This window comes from Lampetra fluviatilis, chromosome 21, assembly GCF_964198595.1.
Source record: "Lampetra fluviatilis chromosome 21, kcLamFluv1.1, whole genome shotgun sequence".
NCBI lineage: Eukaryota > Metazoa > Chordata > Hyperoartia > Petromyzontiformes > Petromyzontidae > Lampetra > Lampetra fluviatilis.
The window spans coordinates 5,781,713-5,799,051 of record NC_136295.1 but is presented as its reverse complement, the minus strand read 5'-3'; the positions used below and the strand labels follow the sequence as shown (position 1 = coordinate 5,799,051).

The window sequence follows — 17,339 nt, the reverse complement described above, 5'->3', positions numbered from 1 at the left end:
TGAAGATGTAATGCATTACATCGTATGTCAGTCGAGGCCAGTACGTCGTCATGCCTAGCCATGGATTAGAACCACGTCGGACGGGACTGGCATTTGTTTATACAATGCAGTGCTATAATTCCTAATTTCAATGAACACCTGAAGGAAATGGATCCACGTTATTGAAATGCAAGAGACAACATGTATTTTCTCAAGTTTATTTTGTATTGGATACAGTGAGATCATGCAATGAATGTCTTCCTTAAGTTAATTATATACACATTTGACAATAACCTACAACACAGACCTCCACTGTGTTCATAACAGTAATTAATTTGTACAGATGTCTCCTCTTAATGAAGTTGACGTTATTTTTAAAAAAGGTTTTCAAATAATATTTTCCAAATAAAGTGCATTTAAATGTCACAGTACAAAATAAATAGATAAATAAATACACTGCATAGAATTTCAAAGATTGCAAAATAAAGTATTTAAAAACAGCACATCCAAATATATGGTTCTGTACCATTTTAGTTGTTCACATGAATGTAAATAATTTAATAAATAACATACAGTCTTGAAGATCAATTCCATACATAATGCACATTTATAAATAGTGAATCTATACTGCTGGGGCGTTGGTGGAGGCAGTTGGTACAGACATGCTGAAGTGTCTTTTAACACAACTGTGTAGGTTTGATTGGTGATGCAGGGATAATTATGTCTGCAGTTGCAACTCTATGAGCAGTTTGGCTCGTCTTTTGTATTATGCCGTGAGTTGGGATTAAGTCGTCATAAATTGCAGGTGCAACTTGAAACATGGCTGCAAAAATGGCAACATGAATGAACTGTGGAATCTTCACTTCTCACAAACTGAGCCTCTGCCCTTCAATAGCACACATGATACATTAAATTTAATGTGCATTGAACATTTAACATTGCAAAAAATAGAACAGGAAATACTGTAATCGTTTTCCTATTTGTAGGACACATTATTAAATTGTGCCTTCACGTAAATTAAATCATTCGTGCACTATTGAAGGGCAAATGGTATGTAAATAAGTTATCAGTGCATTGATCAGTCAGCAGTATTATTTTTGACTGCTGGTGCATTTAAGGTCGTGGCTGTGTTGTATGCTGAAGGCATGGTGCCTTATTTCATCCCAGTGTCCACAATCATCTTTAAATCGCATATCTGTATCATCCAGCAGAAGTCTGTTACCAGTCTACCCGGGTCTTACTGTTATGGGTTGCATTTAAGAGCAATAATTAGCCAGGTTATTGAAACCTTGGAAAACGTTTGTACTCGGAGTCAGGCTAAGGTGATGAGAAAAGCGAATTCACTATTGATTCAAAATATTTGTAGGGCTTATGAATATCAATTTGTATATAATTATATGGAAGCCTTATTTCATAGCCTCCTTAATGTAATTTATATTTAGATTATTATTTTTAAAATGCAAATTTCTTTCATTCCTTTCTGCAACTCCAGCAATCTGCATTAACATTTCCTCAACGTAAAAAAGAACCCTGGTATTTTTGTGAATTATTCTTGTACAACACAGTGCCATCTAAGCTGCATTAAACGTCGCTCCGAGGCAGACCCGGTCACATTAAATATATTCATGTAGAGAAGCTCTATTAATAATAAGCTTCTATATAAGGAGGTCTTTAAGTTGTTTTAACAATCTGTTTAAATAAACTTGCTAAAATGTATTTTAAGCTTTGTGAAAGATCGTTGAGTATTTTTTTTTTCATTTTGGTGTACATTGAAGTTTACCCTAGGTCCTATGCAATCTTTCGGTACTGTATGTAAAAAACACATTTATTCTTGCAGTTTAACCATCAAGAGTGAGTTTTTTTGTTCCAGTAGGAACCCAGTCGTATTGGTCCCAGGTTATATGGTAAATTAAGTTACCATATTACTTGAAAATCTCATAATAAAAATATATATTGTAGACAACATGAACCAAGCTTAAAATGTGGCCTGCGTGTGAGACTGAGAATTAGACACTGGGATTAAATGCATTCCATTACAGTAATCATATACCATTCTCAAATGATATTGACTTTGTAATTATACATCTGGCAATGGAGACAATTCCACGAATATGTAGTTCTTCAAAAAACTGATTGTGAGTTTATAAAATAATGTCCATCACTGGATATTGTATTAGGGAAGGAACATAGTATTTTAAGTCCCAAATGCATAATTGTCAACAAGGCTGCATTCATGTCAAGATGTGTGACCATCAGGGATTGGCAACATTCAGTACTTGTATTGGTAAGTGCCACTCCCTAGAATCCAATAACATGTTATGTTAATTCATAATGCACAACCCTGACAGAATGATACCCTATTGGCAAGAAATACAAATGTGGTTTGGCTAAACATCAAACAAACCCAAGCCTGTAAACAAATACATCTCCCTTAGCTGCTATGGTAGCATTTATGATGCTTGTTCAGAGTTCAAAATATTTTTTCACTTACATTTTTATTTTATTTGATCAGGTAAGGTCCACTGAGCTATATAACTCTTTGTCAGAAGCGACCTGGCCACCAATGAGAGCTCAATGTGGCTTATCATCTAGACATGTATAGCAGCCAAATACTCGAAATGCATGTTTATAAATGTGGAGGAAAAAATCTGAGGACCAGGAGAAAAATCCACATGACCACGGGGAGAACATGCAAACTCCAAACATACAGGTGTTAGGGTCGGGATAGAATCCAGAACCTGTATATCAGGCGAGGTAGTTAACATCTCACCACCGTAGCACCCCAAATCTAATTTGTACTTTCCTTGAATCGTTAAGATGTTTCCTTTTAGTTACAGTTAAGCATGTATACCAATCCTATGACAGACCAAGGTATCACATAAATATGGTCAATACATGGTTGATGAACCTCTGATGGAAATGGCATCACATTTGAGGAATATACAAGTATGGTATGAACCTTACTTTTTCCTGCATCTTATTGTACTGTAAAACTGATCCACTTAAGGAAATCCCTGAAGTAATAAAGTAGATACAGGGTTCAACTAAAAACTCCGCAATCCAGAGCAAAGTGAGCCATCTCGGGTATTCCTTAGAGTGAGTGTGCATTTGCAAGTTCAAGGGATGCCTGGTTTGACCGGTACAATGGAAAACTCGGGACCGGTCAATATGCTCCCGAATGTGGAGTTAAATTAAACCTTGAGTTGAATACCGGTGGTAGTATGTTACAGCATTAGTGAAATGGTTGTTTAAAAAAAGGAAAAAAATGTTTTTACGGAATTAAGTGCACTTCCATTAAAGCACAGCAAGTAGCGGTCACGTATAATGGACCTTAATGTATATTGTACAGCAATAGCTTTAAAAATGGAAAGTTAAAAAAATGGAACAAAAATCCCTTTAGGTTGCTTCTAGCCTTATTTTTGCAACGCGTACCTAATCAGTGCTGCTTTAGAACTGAGCGAGCGGCAGAGTGGACAACGATGAGATTGGAGGGAGCCTTTTTGGGAGACAAAATAAAACCTTGTTGTGGATTTCACGAAGAAGCCTCCAATGATGACCCGTCAGACGAACGTTAATTGAGATTATTTAAAAGCATTATGACAACGGTGATGATGTCGCACACCAGAGCACGTCCACCGTGGCAGCCGCTGCACAAATAGCCGTGTGCTATAATGTAAAAACATCCTTCACAGAGGTCAAATCAAAGCCAGTGGCAAGTCCACTCATCACCAGGTCTTGTAAATAAAATCAGCAGTCCACACCTGTCCAGCCATGCTTACAAGACATATTCTGCCAGCGAAATAAGCCGTTACTTATGAAACTACAAGGGGAAATTTTGGTTTTATCTTATGACAGGCTCCCCCATAATGCCTTAAAATGAGCTGTCAAGGGGAGCGTATGTAAAATATCTGTGTGTCCCTTCATTATCGGGACACTGGCTTCTATCACGCTCACCATCGCACATTTGGTGATAAGTACACTGTAATTACATGCTCTGGACTGTAATTACATGCTCTGGACAAGTAAGGGTATGCCTGATGTTTTTGGTATATTGTGGGATGTGCTCTGTTAAACAGAGACAATTTTGACCAAAACACGTCTCTATGAGGATTAAAGAGCTTTACACCCATAAACTCCAGCTTGCCACTTCCACCCCACCAAACCGTTGAAAAACAGAACTGAAATAGCACTGGGTCCCAAATAGTAGTACACATGATGATATCAAGCTCAGCACATTTAAAAGCTGCAATTGTACGAGTGGTCAAATCATACTACGGTACACTATGCATACCGTATGTGAGCAAGGTGTGTTCAAAATGTTTTGGGAATGGGACATGAACAGTTTGCACTATTTTTTTTTTATCAATTACCCTACAGCAAGAAAGTAACCGCTATTATTGGCGTATAACATGACAACGGTGCATTTATGGAGCCAACAAAATAAAATAAAGCTATAATTTCGTCTGAGCACTTTCATCACGTCAATTCTCAAACCATTTTGATCACAACTTTGCATACAGTATATATAAAGCAAGTTTATGGAATAAGCGTGACAGCATGCGAAAACATCGCGGAAACTCTACAAGCCTTCAGCCGCTTCGTGTCCCCGCTAAGATATTGATCATCTTCTGTACACGGTTCGTGAATGTTGGAGAGAATTGCCGAGAACCCGCTGGTTTTCAGTGGGATCCACAGCTATCCAGAAAGTGGCGTCACCCTGATACTGATCTTTTTTGTGTGTTAGCTGAACGGCTGTATTTATATACGTACATGTACTGAATATATACGCATACTGTACACGTTTCAACAACCATAATGTGCCAAAGAGACAGAAAATGAACTACTCGTGACGTATGCGGTGAATTCCGTTGTATAAACTGAAGCACCCATAGCTAGGTTATTGTATGTAATTCGTTTTTGCGATTTTTTTTTTAAGAATTTGTACACAGTTTGATATATAGATACGCAATGACGAGCACTTTACACGTATAATATTTTTTCTCTTTTGCAACTTCACGGCGAAAGATATCGGGATGTTATTTTAATGGCACGTTGATGTGAAACGTAATCAGGTGAGACGTGACCTCACCGCAACCGCGTTACAATGCACAGGCAGGTATAGCCTGCTTTGATCAAATTAATGTTCGTGCATACTATTCCATGTTGACCGCTTCCCCTACCCCTTGTCTGACCAGCCACTTTATTAATGAGTGGAAGCCATCAGGGAGATCTGGGACAAGCTGGCTGTATTTCACAGGCGGCATTGAACCACGATATGTTGTGTCAGTGGGAAGCTAGGCTTACATGCAGTTGAGGATGTGAAGGTAACATTGAGTCAGTTGAGCTTACCTTCAACATGTGTGAACAATACTCTTAGGTTTTTTCGGTAAAGTCACGTAGGTAAAAAAAAATGAATTAATAAAAGTAAAATAAAACAAATTTAAAAAATTCACGACGTTTCGGAAGCAACACAAGCCTCCGTCTTCAGGTGGAACCGTCACAACCACGACAGCTGTATCAATATATGTATGAATATACAGCTGTCGTGGCTGTGACGGTTCCACCTGAAGACGGAGGCTTGTGTTGCTTCCGAAACGTCGTGAATTTTTTAATTTTTTTATTTTACTTTTATTAATTTAATTTGTTTTACCTACGTGACTTTACCGAAAAAACCTAAGAGTATGAATCCTTGCAGTCACGAAAGCTTCAAATCTAGAATGTGAACAATACTGTCCACATTTTGACATCAGGTTTCTAGTGCAAATCACGGTCTTGTTTAGAGTTTAACCCATGCCCTAGCAATAAAACTGGGTACCAAACTTACCTGTAAATATTCTATACCAATCTCCTGGGTACTGTCGATGGTCTTTAAAGCCCCTGTAGCACAATTAAATAAGATGTGTGCTGTGGAAATTGTTTATGACGATTTATGTATTCGTAATGTTGTGTCCAAATATTGCACAAGTATTTCTCTTTTAAAAAATCCATGTTACTGTCAGCGTCATTGGGCTGTAAGATTTGATTGCTTTGTTGTTTTCACTCACAGCCACACCGGCTAGAATCCAATGAAATACCAAGATTCATGCCGCTAAGATGAAGCTTCTATTAAAAGGGGGGTGACTTTATGAGTACGGATGACTTGGACCTCAACAATGTTTTCATTGAGCTTGTGTAGCATAGTGTCAATGCCAAGGGCCCATTTCTCTGCCCAGTGTCTCCTGGCAATATGAAAACGGTCTCTCAGATACATTGTTTGGTTTGCCATTCAACCATTCCAACCAGAACTCCGAAGCTGTGCATGGTAAAGGACACCACAACCGACGCGCATTTCCATCCTCAAATACATTGTTAAATATCATGGTGTCATTCAATGGGTTTCCAATAAGTAGAAGGAATAACCCGCAAAAATTATATTATATGAGGTGAATCACTGACTGTTTTCCAATAAATAAATGTCTCTTTAATGGCTACGTTAGATTTAATTAATTTTGAGTTGCATGTTCCACAATACAGAAAGTATGAGTTAAAATCAAAATCGTTATGGCTTGGAATGGTTTCATCACCATTACTCTGTTGTTATCATCTTGACAAATATAAGTTTATGAACTCCATGCATACATTTTGCATCATCTACATTACCACTGGATGGATTTGATTTAACTTCTGCGCTGTCACAATCGTTCATAATGCCCTCGTATCACGTAGCACCTCAGTTGATGAAAACCAAAACGCATAAAGTTGGACAGGTTTTCAAGTTGAGTGCTACATGCACATCCTAAGATCGTAAACATTCATTTTGCAGGCCAGAAAAAAAATTACGCCTAGAGAAACTTTCGAATTGGCAAACGCATGCTTCAAATTACAAAGATCTCAGAAACATGGGCGTTATCGTGTACTGTCGTAATTCGACACAGGCACTGTTTAATCATGTTCTGAAGCCAGTTTGTCTTTAGAGGAATGTGTGCTGTCAAGTTTTTCAACGGTGCACAATTTTATTCGACCAATCTCACCTGCAGATGATCTCAGTTCCAATAAACTTTAAAGCCTTGGGGTTTATCAGATTTGTATATGCCCACAAACTGGGAAATTAACAAGGCGAATTATAAACATAAATGCACCTTATGAACACATTTCTGATATAATTAGTGTGAAACACCCGTGTTGTTTTTTGGAAAATATTTTCCATTTTATGTAACAATCCACAGATACACCCTGATTCATAATCCAGCTGATGCCAGTTTGGTGTGTGGCTTGAGAAGAGTAGTAGACTCACAACATTGCGTTGATGTCCATTGATTAGATGTTGAAATGTACGAATGCACCCATTTCAGCATTCTGCTGTGACCCAGTCCATGTTGCAGAACTTGGAAACAAGTAGAAAGCATTTGTGTCGTGAACCACTAATTCAGTTTAAATGTATTGGCCACGTTGGTGAAGGGTCAATAGCAGGACATTTTTTTACTGCATTGCTGTGATGGCTTTAAGAGTTATTGGGAATGGAATCACGCATGATTTCTTTATCATCCACCGTGCGTTCTTCAAACCACATAAATAATACCTGGTGACCCAGAGGTAGTGCCATCGCATTTGAGTTCGAAGTCACCAGTTCCAACGAAATGGCCTTCATTTTGGCCATGTCACATTCACAATATCAAAGCATGCGTTAGCTTTTCCAGGAGTGAATCTATGCATGCACACAGTGCCGCTCCAACATCAGTACAGCAGCTGGTACGTATGGACTGCTGTTGTTTACGCAGGGTCAAAAAAACGAATTCTGCATTAACAATGAGCAACAAAAGAAAGTATTAATTCAATCATCAAAAACTTGCCAATTTATAATAACACAATGTGATGTGCAACAGAAAAAATCCTCAGAACTCTGCTAAACGTCCGCGTTTGAGAAAACATAGTTGTCATCAAGCCCATAAGATGGCATAAGAATAAATTGTGCTGCTAATGGCTAAATGGGCTGTTACTACTGTACTGATAGAAAGTATTCATAATTGAATTGCATTTCGCATGCCTCTTCACTACTCTGCTTCAAATGTGGTAATTTATAACTACGTGGATTTTTTTTATTGTTTTCAGCTCAGAAAATTATCTCCCACTTTTCCATGCTGGCATACCTTGCATGTTTAGTGTGTAAATTGGAGTGCTGTGTGTGCATGCACGTGACCTCAATTTTCTCTTTCATTCTTCTGCACAATTATATTGGAAATGCATTCAGCTCTCTAGCCCATGTCTGGTGCAAGCCAAAGAATTACATGGAAACTAATCTCCAAAATCAAAGAGCACTGGCCACATTTGATGTGAGCCATCTGGATTTTTTTTTACAGTGACATTTAACCAACTCGTGTTCAAGACACAGCAGGACACCTACAATGCTGAGTCCATTCCAAACAAACACCGGAATCCAGTCCATGGTTTTCCTGTGCACCTTCTACAATTACATCAGCATTTGTCATTTTTTGCTTCTTTCTAATGCAGGCATCTTTCTGTTAAATCGTCTCATCCCCATCGAGCCAACTAAAGCAAACAGCCCACCTATCAAGAGAATGGCTTAGGCCTTACTCAACCATGGCTTACTCCGGTTGAAGGAAACGTTATGGCCAGCACCCATACCAGCAGCCTGAAACATCATTGCATTCGTTGTAATTGGTCATGCAAAACAGCATTATTGAGACCACATATATGGGACACCAGCATCCAGAGGCAGTGGCGGGCTTGAGGGTAAGTGACTGGAACATTAAATAGTCAACCATAATATATAATAGCCTACCTGATGACATTATTTGTTTGGCTAATTATTACATTTTCGATAAAAACTTCCGATATTGAATTAAACAAATTGAGGCTATCTTTGCAAACTTGGAATTTGGATGAATTCTAGCTATTTTTTTTTATTTTGGATCTTTAACGTTTCCTTTTCAACAGTCGATACGCTTTGGTAATATGTAATAGGTGCAGCCCTGCAATTGCTCGCTCACGCCACTGTTGGCGAAAGGGCGTCCACTCGAGGGAGCTCGAGAGAGGCCCTCAAGGATAATTTGGCCGACTCTAGCACACTGGCCAGACATCTCGGAAGAGGTGGCAGGACCCCTCCTGAAAAAGAGTCATGGATTCGGTGAAGCTTTTGTGGGTAAACAAGTATCATAAATGAATAAATTGTCGGAGTACCCACACTTTACCCTGCCACACACGACCTGCCGATCGATTGTAGTGTATCCATTTATGTTGCTGGATGGACAGAGTCGAGGAGGATTTAATAAACTTGCACCAACGTTTTGACTGCTGCACTATTCTGGAAATCAACTGTCAATCCAACACTTTGACAGATCTAGTACCCAGCCTACAACTTACATTTATAGTAGTGCTATTTACACCCTGTCAAAGGAAAGCCTTAAATAAATAAAACACATTATTATGCAATTAAATGGATGAGCATCCAGCAATGTCACTTCTTTAAACCTGGCTCAAACATGTCATATTATTTGAGTATTTCATAGTTCCTACCAAAAAGTCCACCACTGGCCAGGCAGACATAATAAATTCAGGTTTTTCCTGACTCGCCAAACAAGGTTTTACAGAGAGCCAATGAAAATCAATATAAATCCCTTTAATTCATTAAATATTCCAAACAGACATCAGCGATCTGCGAAAGCATTGCTTGGGTCAGGGAAACATGAAGTACTATTTCTTATTCTGCTGGCCACATTTGTTGCGTTGGCTCAGCATAATGGCCATGGCCAGATGAGGACTTCTTGTCACAATGGATCTCGCTCAGCTGGCAGCACCTGCCCAATTAATCCACATCCAAGTCGACGAATCCACGGCAGATGCTCGCTGTGGTCGGCTTCGCTGCAGTACCGCCGACACCGCGACCAACCGCACTGTGACCCCTACCACCGCTGGCACTACCAGCACCACCACTGCCCCCGGCGCCACCTCCAACAAAACTGCCGCCACCGCCGCCGCCGCTGAGCTCGGTGGAGCTGGTGAGTGCAGAGGCCGGGAGGTCGCTCTCCACGTCTGTGGCAGCCCCGACCGAGTGCTCCGATGACCGCTCCCGCTCCTCCTCCGAGGCCGAGCTGTGGCTGTCAGAGGCTGAGCTGCTGGCGCCGAGAAGGGACCTGCCCCATCACGGCGACACGTGGTCAGAATTGGCGAACGATGGCAACACGTACTCTTAGTTCTTTCGGTAAAGTCACGTAGGTAAAAAATGTAATTAAAATTAATAAAAATAAAAACACTTGATGCAGCAAATCTGGCTGTGATGGTCCCACCTGATGACGGAGACTTGTGTTGCCTCCGAAACGTCGTGATTTTATTGTTTTTATTTTTATTAATTTTAATTGCATTTTTACCTACGTGACTTTACCGAAAGAACTAAGAGTATGAATCCTTGCAGTCACGAAAGCTTCAAATCTAGAATTGATGGCAACACGTGTCTGTGACCAAAGCTTTGTAGGTGGTGTCGGTGGACTGCCAGAGGTCTACTTGGTGGCCAGCAGTCCAACAAGTGGGTTACTGATCTATTTGATTTCAAATTAGCCTCGTACATGCATAGGTTTTAGTCTTTCATTCCAGTTCCTCTCGCACAGTTTGTATTCAATTGGCATGCCATGATTTACCCGACAAAACCACCCTTCCCAGGGATTCCTTGCATTAAAATGATTCAGGGTCACGATTCGATTCTAGAATGGATTATTTTCTGGGTTGTTTTCACCATCTCATTTGTACATTAGAATATCAATTGCATACAATTGATGTTTAACTATAGAATTTTAATCAATTGTATAGTTAAATAATACAATCTTACACACATGATTAAATGCACGTATTATGAGCATAAGCTTTAATGTATCTATGTATTTTGCATGCCTAGTACTCAACAAGGAATTGGCCAAACATCCCACTGGGTGGCCGTTCTGATAGCATCTTGAGATTTGGTGAGGCTTTCCTGGCAAAGCACTGTTATTGTTGTGGATGTGCCCACGTCTCCATAGCTAGTCGGGATAGGAGTGGTGCTATAGGAACCTATTTGCCTATTAATTATTATACCGGTTTAAATATCGTATTTCTATTTGTAGAACCGTTGATATATGCTGCATAAATGCAGCGTACATTAATAAACAGTAAAATAACAATAATTTACAGCGCTATGTCTCATTTACTGCTGGATGAAGTCCTCTCTGTGCCATTTGGCTGTGGGTGTTTGTTTGACCATACTTCACCATTCTGGTCAGTGCAGGTTAGCAAATGAGGTAGCCCAGGACCCGTGTAGATATCACTCGCCTCTGGCTGGGAATCAAACTAATGTCACTGGGTTCACAGTGCAGTGCGCGAGCCGCTGCACCACCGCCCCAACCCTCCAATACTCTATAGTAATTATAGAACAATGAATGTGGCTTTACACCAATGACTGCATAAATAATGCCCGTGATAGATTTACGTTGAAATTAATTTGGTTGAACTTATCTATGAGAAAACAATGGGAAAGGGCAGGCCATGGAATACATTGCTTCTCCAAAATTCCAAGGGGTCGTTATAAAAAAAACTCCCAACATTAAATACGCTGGGCACTGGGAAGCAGAAAGCAGTGACAGGATACCAAGGTGATTTGGAACACGAAAAATAAACAGGCCCTTTTCTGAACTCGACATACTATGCATGGTATCCACAGTTTCCTCTCGCAGGTATATAATAATAAATACATTACCAAAGCATCTCGTTATTTTAAACAAAGCAGCTAATCAATTCACCTTGTTTTGTGCAGAAAGTCTGCTTCACTTTCCACCTCCCCTTCTTCGTCCGTGGTCTCGCCGGTGCCCTTGGGGTGAGAGCACACGGCAGCGCTGACGTCAGACAGAGCACCATCAACTCAGCACCCCCCTGAGGACCACCCAACATCAGGTGTCGCACGAATGTGGTGAAAGGGATGAAGCCGAAAGAGGGTGCACGCCTTTCTGCGATAAGTGTCACCCGTGCTGCATGGTCCGTCACATTTGGGAGTGTTGTTCCGGGGCTTCCGAAAATCACTTTGAATTCCTGTGTTGGCACGAATTAAACGTGATCCCGTGTGAACAGTGGAAATGTAACGTGATAATCAAGTCACTTGCCAAATTTGTTAGGAGGCTGGTGGAAGATCCCAATATGGGGCCTCTCTGCTTGTATGTATGTGCCGAGTGTATATTAGTATATATAAATCCTAAATAGAAGATAATTATTACTCTTTGGTTCTTTCGGTAAAGTCACGTAGATATAAAATTGTGTAATAGATCACGATGTTTCGATAGCAACACAAGCCATCGTCTTCAGGTGAAACAATACAACAGGCGGACTGCTGAGGCAGGAGGAAATCAAATCAAGATAGAAAAGAATAATGTTTTACAAATGTTTCTCTTCTTTGTTCAGTGTTGAACAGTTCACGTTCACTTTAAAGTTGAATTAAGTAAACCACTTCTGAAGAGACACATCCTTTCCCCCACAAGATCTTGTAAATTCTAAGCCTGTTCCTAATATCCTTACGAAATTAACTGGAAAAGCTTTGGCAAATCAGCTTGAGGATCACTTTTGTAAAATGAATTACAGAAAAGTTTCGGTCTGGCTTTTGCTCAGGTCCTCGTACTGAGACCTACACAGTCGGGATCTCCTGCAGTTTGCCAGCATTAGACAACCGTCTGTTTATGAGTTGATTAATCTTTCTGCTGCTTTTGACATTGTGGACCATGGGTTATTATTGGAGACAGAATTACATTGGCATGATAGGTTTTGCTGTGGAATGGATTTATTCTTATCATCTCAGACAGATGACATGAAGCATGGAGTTCCACATTACCCCATCCTCCAGTGTCCATTTATACATCGTTGGATACATTTTTAACATTTGACCTTGGATTGAACTGTTATGCAGATGATATATATCGTGATATTACATGTGTAATGAGCGACTTCCGCGACACGTCGTGCAGAGGCTACTTCTTTTATATCTCACACTGGGCACAACACAGGCCAACCTTATTCTTCTTACTCTGAGTGCAACACTTAGATAACACATTCCTGCGGAGGGAGCTGGTAGGAACGTTGGGTTGCTCTGTCAATGGCCAGGGTCAACGGTGGTGTGGTGTATTCCTTAAATATGGCCGACTGTGAGGGCGGGCACAAGCCGGCGTGAGTAGGTTAAACATTGAGTTTTATAAGGGCACCACGGGGTGACCAGCCCCTCCCCGCCCAGCCCCTCCCCAATCTCCCACCCCCCACCCAGCCCCACCCTCCCCACCCAGCCCCTCCCCACCCTCCCCACCCAGCCCCACCCTCCCCTCCCCACCCAGCCCCACCCTCCCCTCCCCACCCAGCCCCACCCTCCCCAGCCAGCCCCTCCCCACCCTCCCCTCCCCACACAGCCCCTCCCTCCCCACCCAGCCCCTCCCTGCACGACGGACACAATAATTCCCTGTGGGCTTGTGTAACCAGGAGGTTCCTACCAGTATCAACGTCTCTACTGGCTACACACAGCCGATCACTCGGCGTGGTCCCACCGCCCTCACTCGGCTACGCCACTGGCTGATGGCGTGACGATGATGGCAATGGCCGGCCGACGGAGAGAGATGTCGGCGAGCAGCGACGCAGCCAGGACCCACGAATCCACACACGAACCCCGAGCCCCGGGTCCGCACCCCCTTATATCCCCCCAGGCGAGGTTAGGCCCCGCCTCCGGCCACGCCCTCTTGTGGAACCTTTGAGCAGGTTCCCGGAGTATCTCGGCTAACCCCACCTGTTACTTTTCCCCAGATACCTCTCCTTCTCTGATTGGTTGTTACTTTAACCGTGCCCATACCCGTGCTTCCCTTTCCCGGCCAGCAGATGTCACCATGTCATTACACATGTATTAAATTGAACACATTCATCAATAAACATGGCTTAAATGGAAAAATAAAACCCATCATAGTTGACGTTTTGGCAATGGCCCTTCTTTATAGCACGTAAACGAATAATCAGCAAATAATTTAAACAACTATATTGTTCTTTTCCTACTAAACCACAGACGGCAGTCTCTATGCTACCGAAGTGTCTGGATGAAATTTCTTCACGGATGTCTATAAATTATTCAAAACAAATTCGAATGAAAGGGAGGTGCTATTCGTGTGCTCTAGTTGCAGCTTAGCGAACCCTCCCCCCCCCCACATTGAAATGCCCATTGGTTGTAATAATGTTGACTACATCCAATATTGTGGAAAATGTATATTAAACGAAACACATTCGTCATTAGCTCTGGTACAAAGGCCTCTTTTTATAATTTGATTAATATTGCCAAATTGATATCCATTCTATCTGATACAGATGCTGAGATTCTGGTTCATGCATTTATTATTCCTTGGAACAATGCAGTGTTTTCTGGTCTTTCTGTTACCAAATTATATAAACTCAACTAATTCAAAACATTGCTGCCAGAATGCTCTAATCATTCATCATTGAGACATCAGGTTCATCAATCCGACATTAGGTTATCTTATATACTTACAGCCATCATTGAGTGGTTGTGGTTCACTTTAATTGTATGTGAGAGGCAGGATATAAGTATCAGACATGTGGATTATGGTTCTCTCTGCTCAACATACCTTGGTGTGTATACGCCCCTCATGCCTGCTGCTCTTTGAAAGCTGACCTGGGCAGGTCCTGCAGCCTCCTGTTACCACACTGGAACTTGCACCATCACCAGCACTGTTTCCATCACCACCACCGACATCGCCATCACCACCAGCAGCTTGCTCTTCCAGTCTCAACGATGACCCTTCTGTTGCTGCCACGGAGCTGACGGGATCTTGGCTGGAGCCACTGAGGCGGTCGGAATTCCTGATGTCGGGGCAGCTCTGTGTCTCAGCATTGGGGCCCAGACAGGGCATGGAGGAGTGCTGAGGGTCCGCGGTGGTGGCGTCCCCGTCTGTCGACGGCCGCTGCAGCAGAGCCTGCTTTGCGTCGAGGTGCACGCTGCCCTGCAGGCTGTGGGCAGCCACCAGCTGCTGTCGCAGCTTCCCAACGTGTGAACGCGGCGACCGGGCCTTGCCCTGCGGCGACACCGAGTCGAGGCTGCGCGACATGCCCTCTGACCCCAACACGTCCGTCCTGCAGCAGAGAAGAGAGGGTTAAAGTTCACAGTTACTTTTGTAGTGGCATATGACGTCACTACTATGTCGGGACTGTACGAGCATAGGGACTACCGTGTTGGCTAGGTATGGGGGCTGTAGGCGGGTGTCACGGGGGTCGTGTCAGGCCGTGGCACTCCGCGTGAACCCAACAGGACACGTGACCGGACAAAGGGGGGCCAGGGGCCCCAGAGGGAAGCTTGGGGGTCATGTGGTTGGGGGCCCGGACCTTCCCGAAGGATCGAGAAGGGGGGCGTGGCCTGGGGTGGAGCCGGCCACGCCGGAACGGTTATAAGCGGGGTGTGAACAGGGAGCAGGGATGTTCTACTCCGGGTTGAAGATGCCATAAGAAGTCCTCAAGTCTCAGATCGTCGTTCGTGACCAAGCAGCCGTCCCCCTGCCTTGGTCACGCTGTGTAATGCTCCCGAGTGTTAGTGAGAGTAGGAACGGTGGTCACCACCTTATGTATAGTGTCCGTGTTAATGTTATGTGTTAATAAATAGTGTTGCTTCCAAGTTGAGTGTGCGCCTCTATCGAACCCATTACACTTTCATATCCACGTGCCTGTGTATCGGAGTGCCTTGAAATCAAAGCTTGGCGCATTACGTAGATTTGTGATTTTTTTAAAGCCTTAAAATTTGCGTGGTGGCACGAAATGGCAGTACAGCAAATGGGTTCATGAAAACGGTTGTATGTGGGCCTGAGAATGTTACCCACCACATGTGTGTGGGGTTTGTTTAGGCCACTCCAGTTACCTCTCACATGTAAAGCCCTCATTGATAAGGAGCCGACAAGACATCCCAAAGCAGCACCATGTTGAAAAAGAGAATTGAAACTCATTAAGCCATTCCTGGATCTAATAAATAATAAATAACTTCATACAGTAATGCTTGTACCACAAGCACATGAAGTCTGTTCTCATATAATGCATTTTTTCAGAGCATGAATTGGATATAATGCGATGAATGTATTAGGGAACATATTTTTTTATACAACGCATGCAAATTGGATATAACACGTTTGAGTGAACAAAACCACGTTAAATGAGTAGGAATAAGCAGTTGTACGGCTGCCTCGGCGTAGCATCACACAAGGCGGGATGCTGCTAGATGCTTCTAGATGCTACCCATGCACCCTGGTCTTTGTTCAGCCTACATACACATCTCAAGTGTTATCGCGGAATTTGTTTTATTATATAACGCGATTTTTCAATAATGAAGCGTTCTGCAGTAACGCAACAACCGCGTTACAGGGCAACAGACTATACATCTATAAGGGAAATGATAAAATAATAAAAATAAAACATAATATTATGCTTTATTTTTATATTTATTATTTTATTACTTCCCTTCTACGTGACTTTACCGAAAGAACCAAGAAGATGAATCCCTGCAGTCACGAAAGCTTTAAATCGAAATTTATACATCTATAATTAACATATATTTAATGTAACCTCATATATTCACACTAACAAAGGGGGTGGGGGTCCCTTTGCAATCGTTAAGATGATGGGTTTGTTCATTTGTTTACGGCTCATTTTTATGCATCACGCAATAATAATAGTGTAACGATTTACCCCAGACCCTTGTTAATTTGATCATTTGTTGTGAGTCAGGGTCACGGTTTGGACTTGAAGTTAAGCAAATGCATATGACAAATGTGCTTTGATAAAATATATGTCGTTGATTGGATACATTATTACCTCTAATAATAATTCGTATCATTCATAACATTAATGATTGTATTTGGAAAGCATCTAAATACAGCTGCATCTAAGGATGCCCCATTAAAATGGGGGACAACATTTGTCACCTGCCTATGCTTCACCTACTTCCCCAATGTTAAATTTCGATTTAAAGCTTTCGTGACTGCAGGGATTCATCTTCTTGGTTCTTTTGGTAAAGTCACGTAGAAGGGAAGTAATAAAATAATAAAAATAAAACATAATAAAATAATTCTCACGACGTTTCGGCCACAACGCAAGCAGCCGTCTTCAGGTGAAAACCAGGTCTGTCGAGGCGACAGCGTCTGAATGAAACAGCACCATGCTTGGAGCACCATGCTTGGAGCATATATTTAAATATATGCTATATATATATTTAAATATATGCTCCAACAGACCTGGTTTTCACCTGAAGACGGCTGCTTGCGTTGTGGCCGAAACGTCGTGAGAATTATTTTATTATGTTTTATTTTTATAATTTTATTACTTCCCTT

General features: G+C 41.9%; 1 protein-coding gene across 6 annotated transcripts in view; it reads right to left on the bottom strand.

Moving 5' to 3' along the window:
• Positions 1-7,197: 7,197 nt before the first annotated feature.
• Positions 7,198-17,339, bottom strand: part of LOC144938160 (uncharacterized) — a 67,334-nt gene continuing 57,192 nt past the window's right edge. For all 6 annotated transcript variants that reach the window (XM_078865913.1, XM_078865918.1, XM_078865916.1 and 3 more), the window contains 3 exons: positions 14,598-15,102; positions 11,742-11,809; positions 7,198-10,109 (listed from right to left, as the gene is read on the bottom strand). In XM_078865913.1, coding sequence (XP_078722039.1) covers positions 9,782-10,109; positions 11,742-11,809; positions 14,598-15,102 — 901 coding nt within the window. In that variant the 3' untranslated portion in view covers positions 7,198-9,781. The remainder of the gene's footprint in view (positions 10,110-11,741; positions 11,810-14,597; positions 15,103-17,339) is intronic.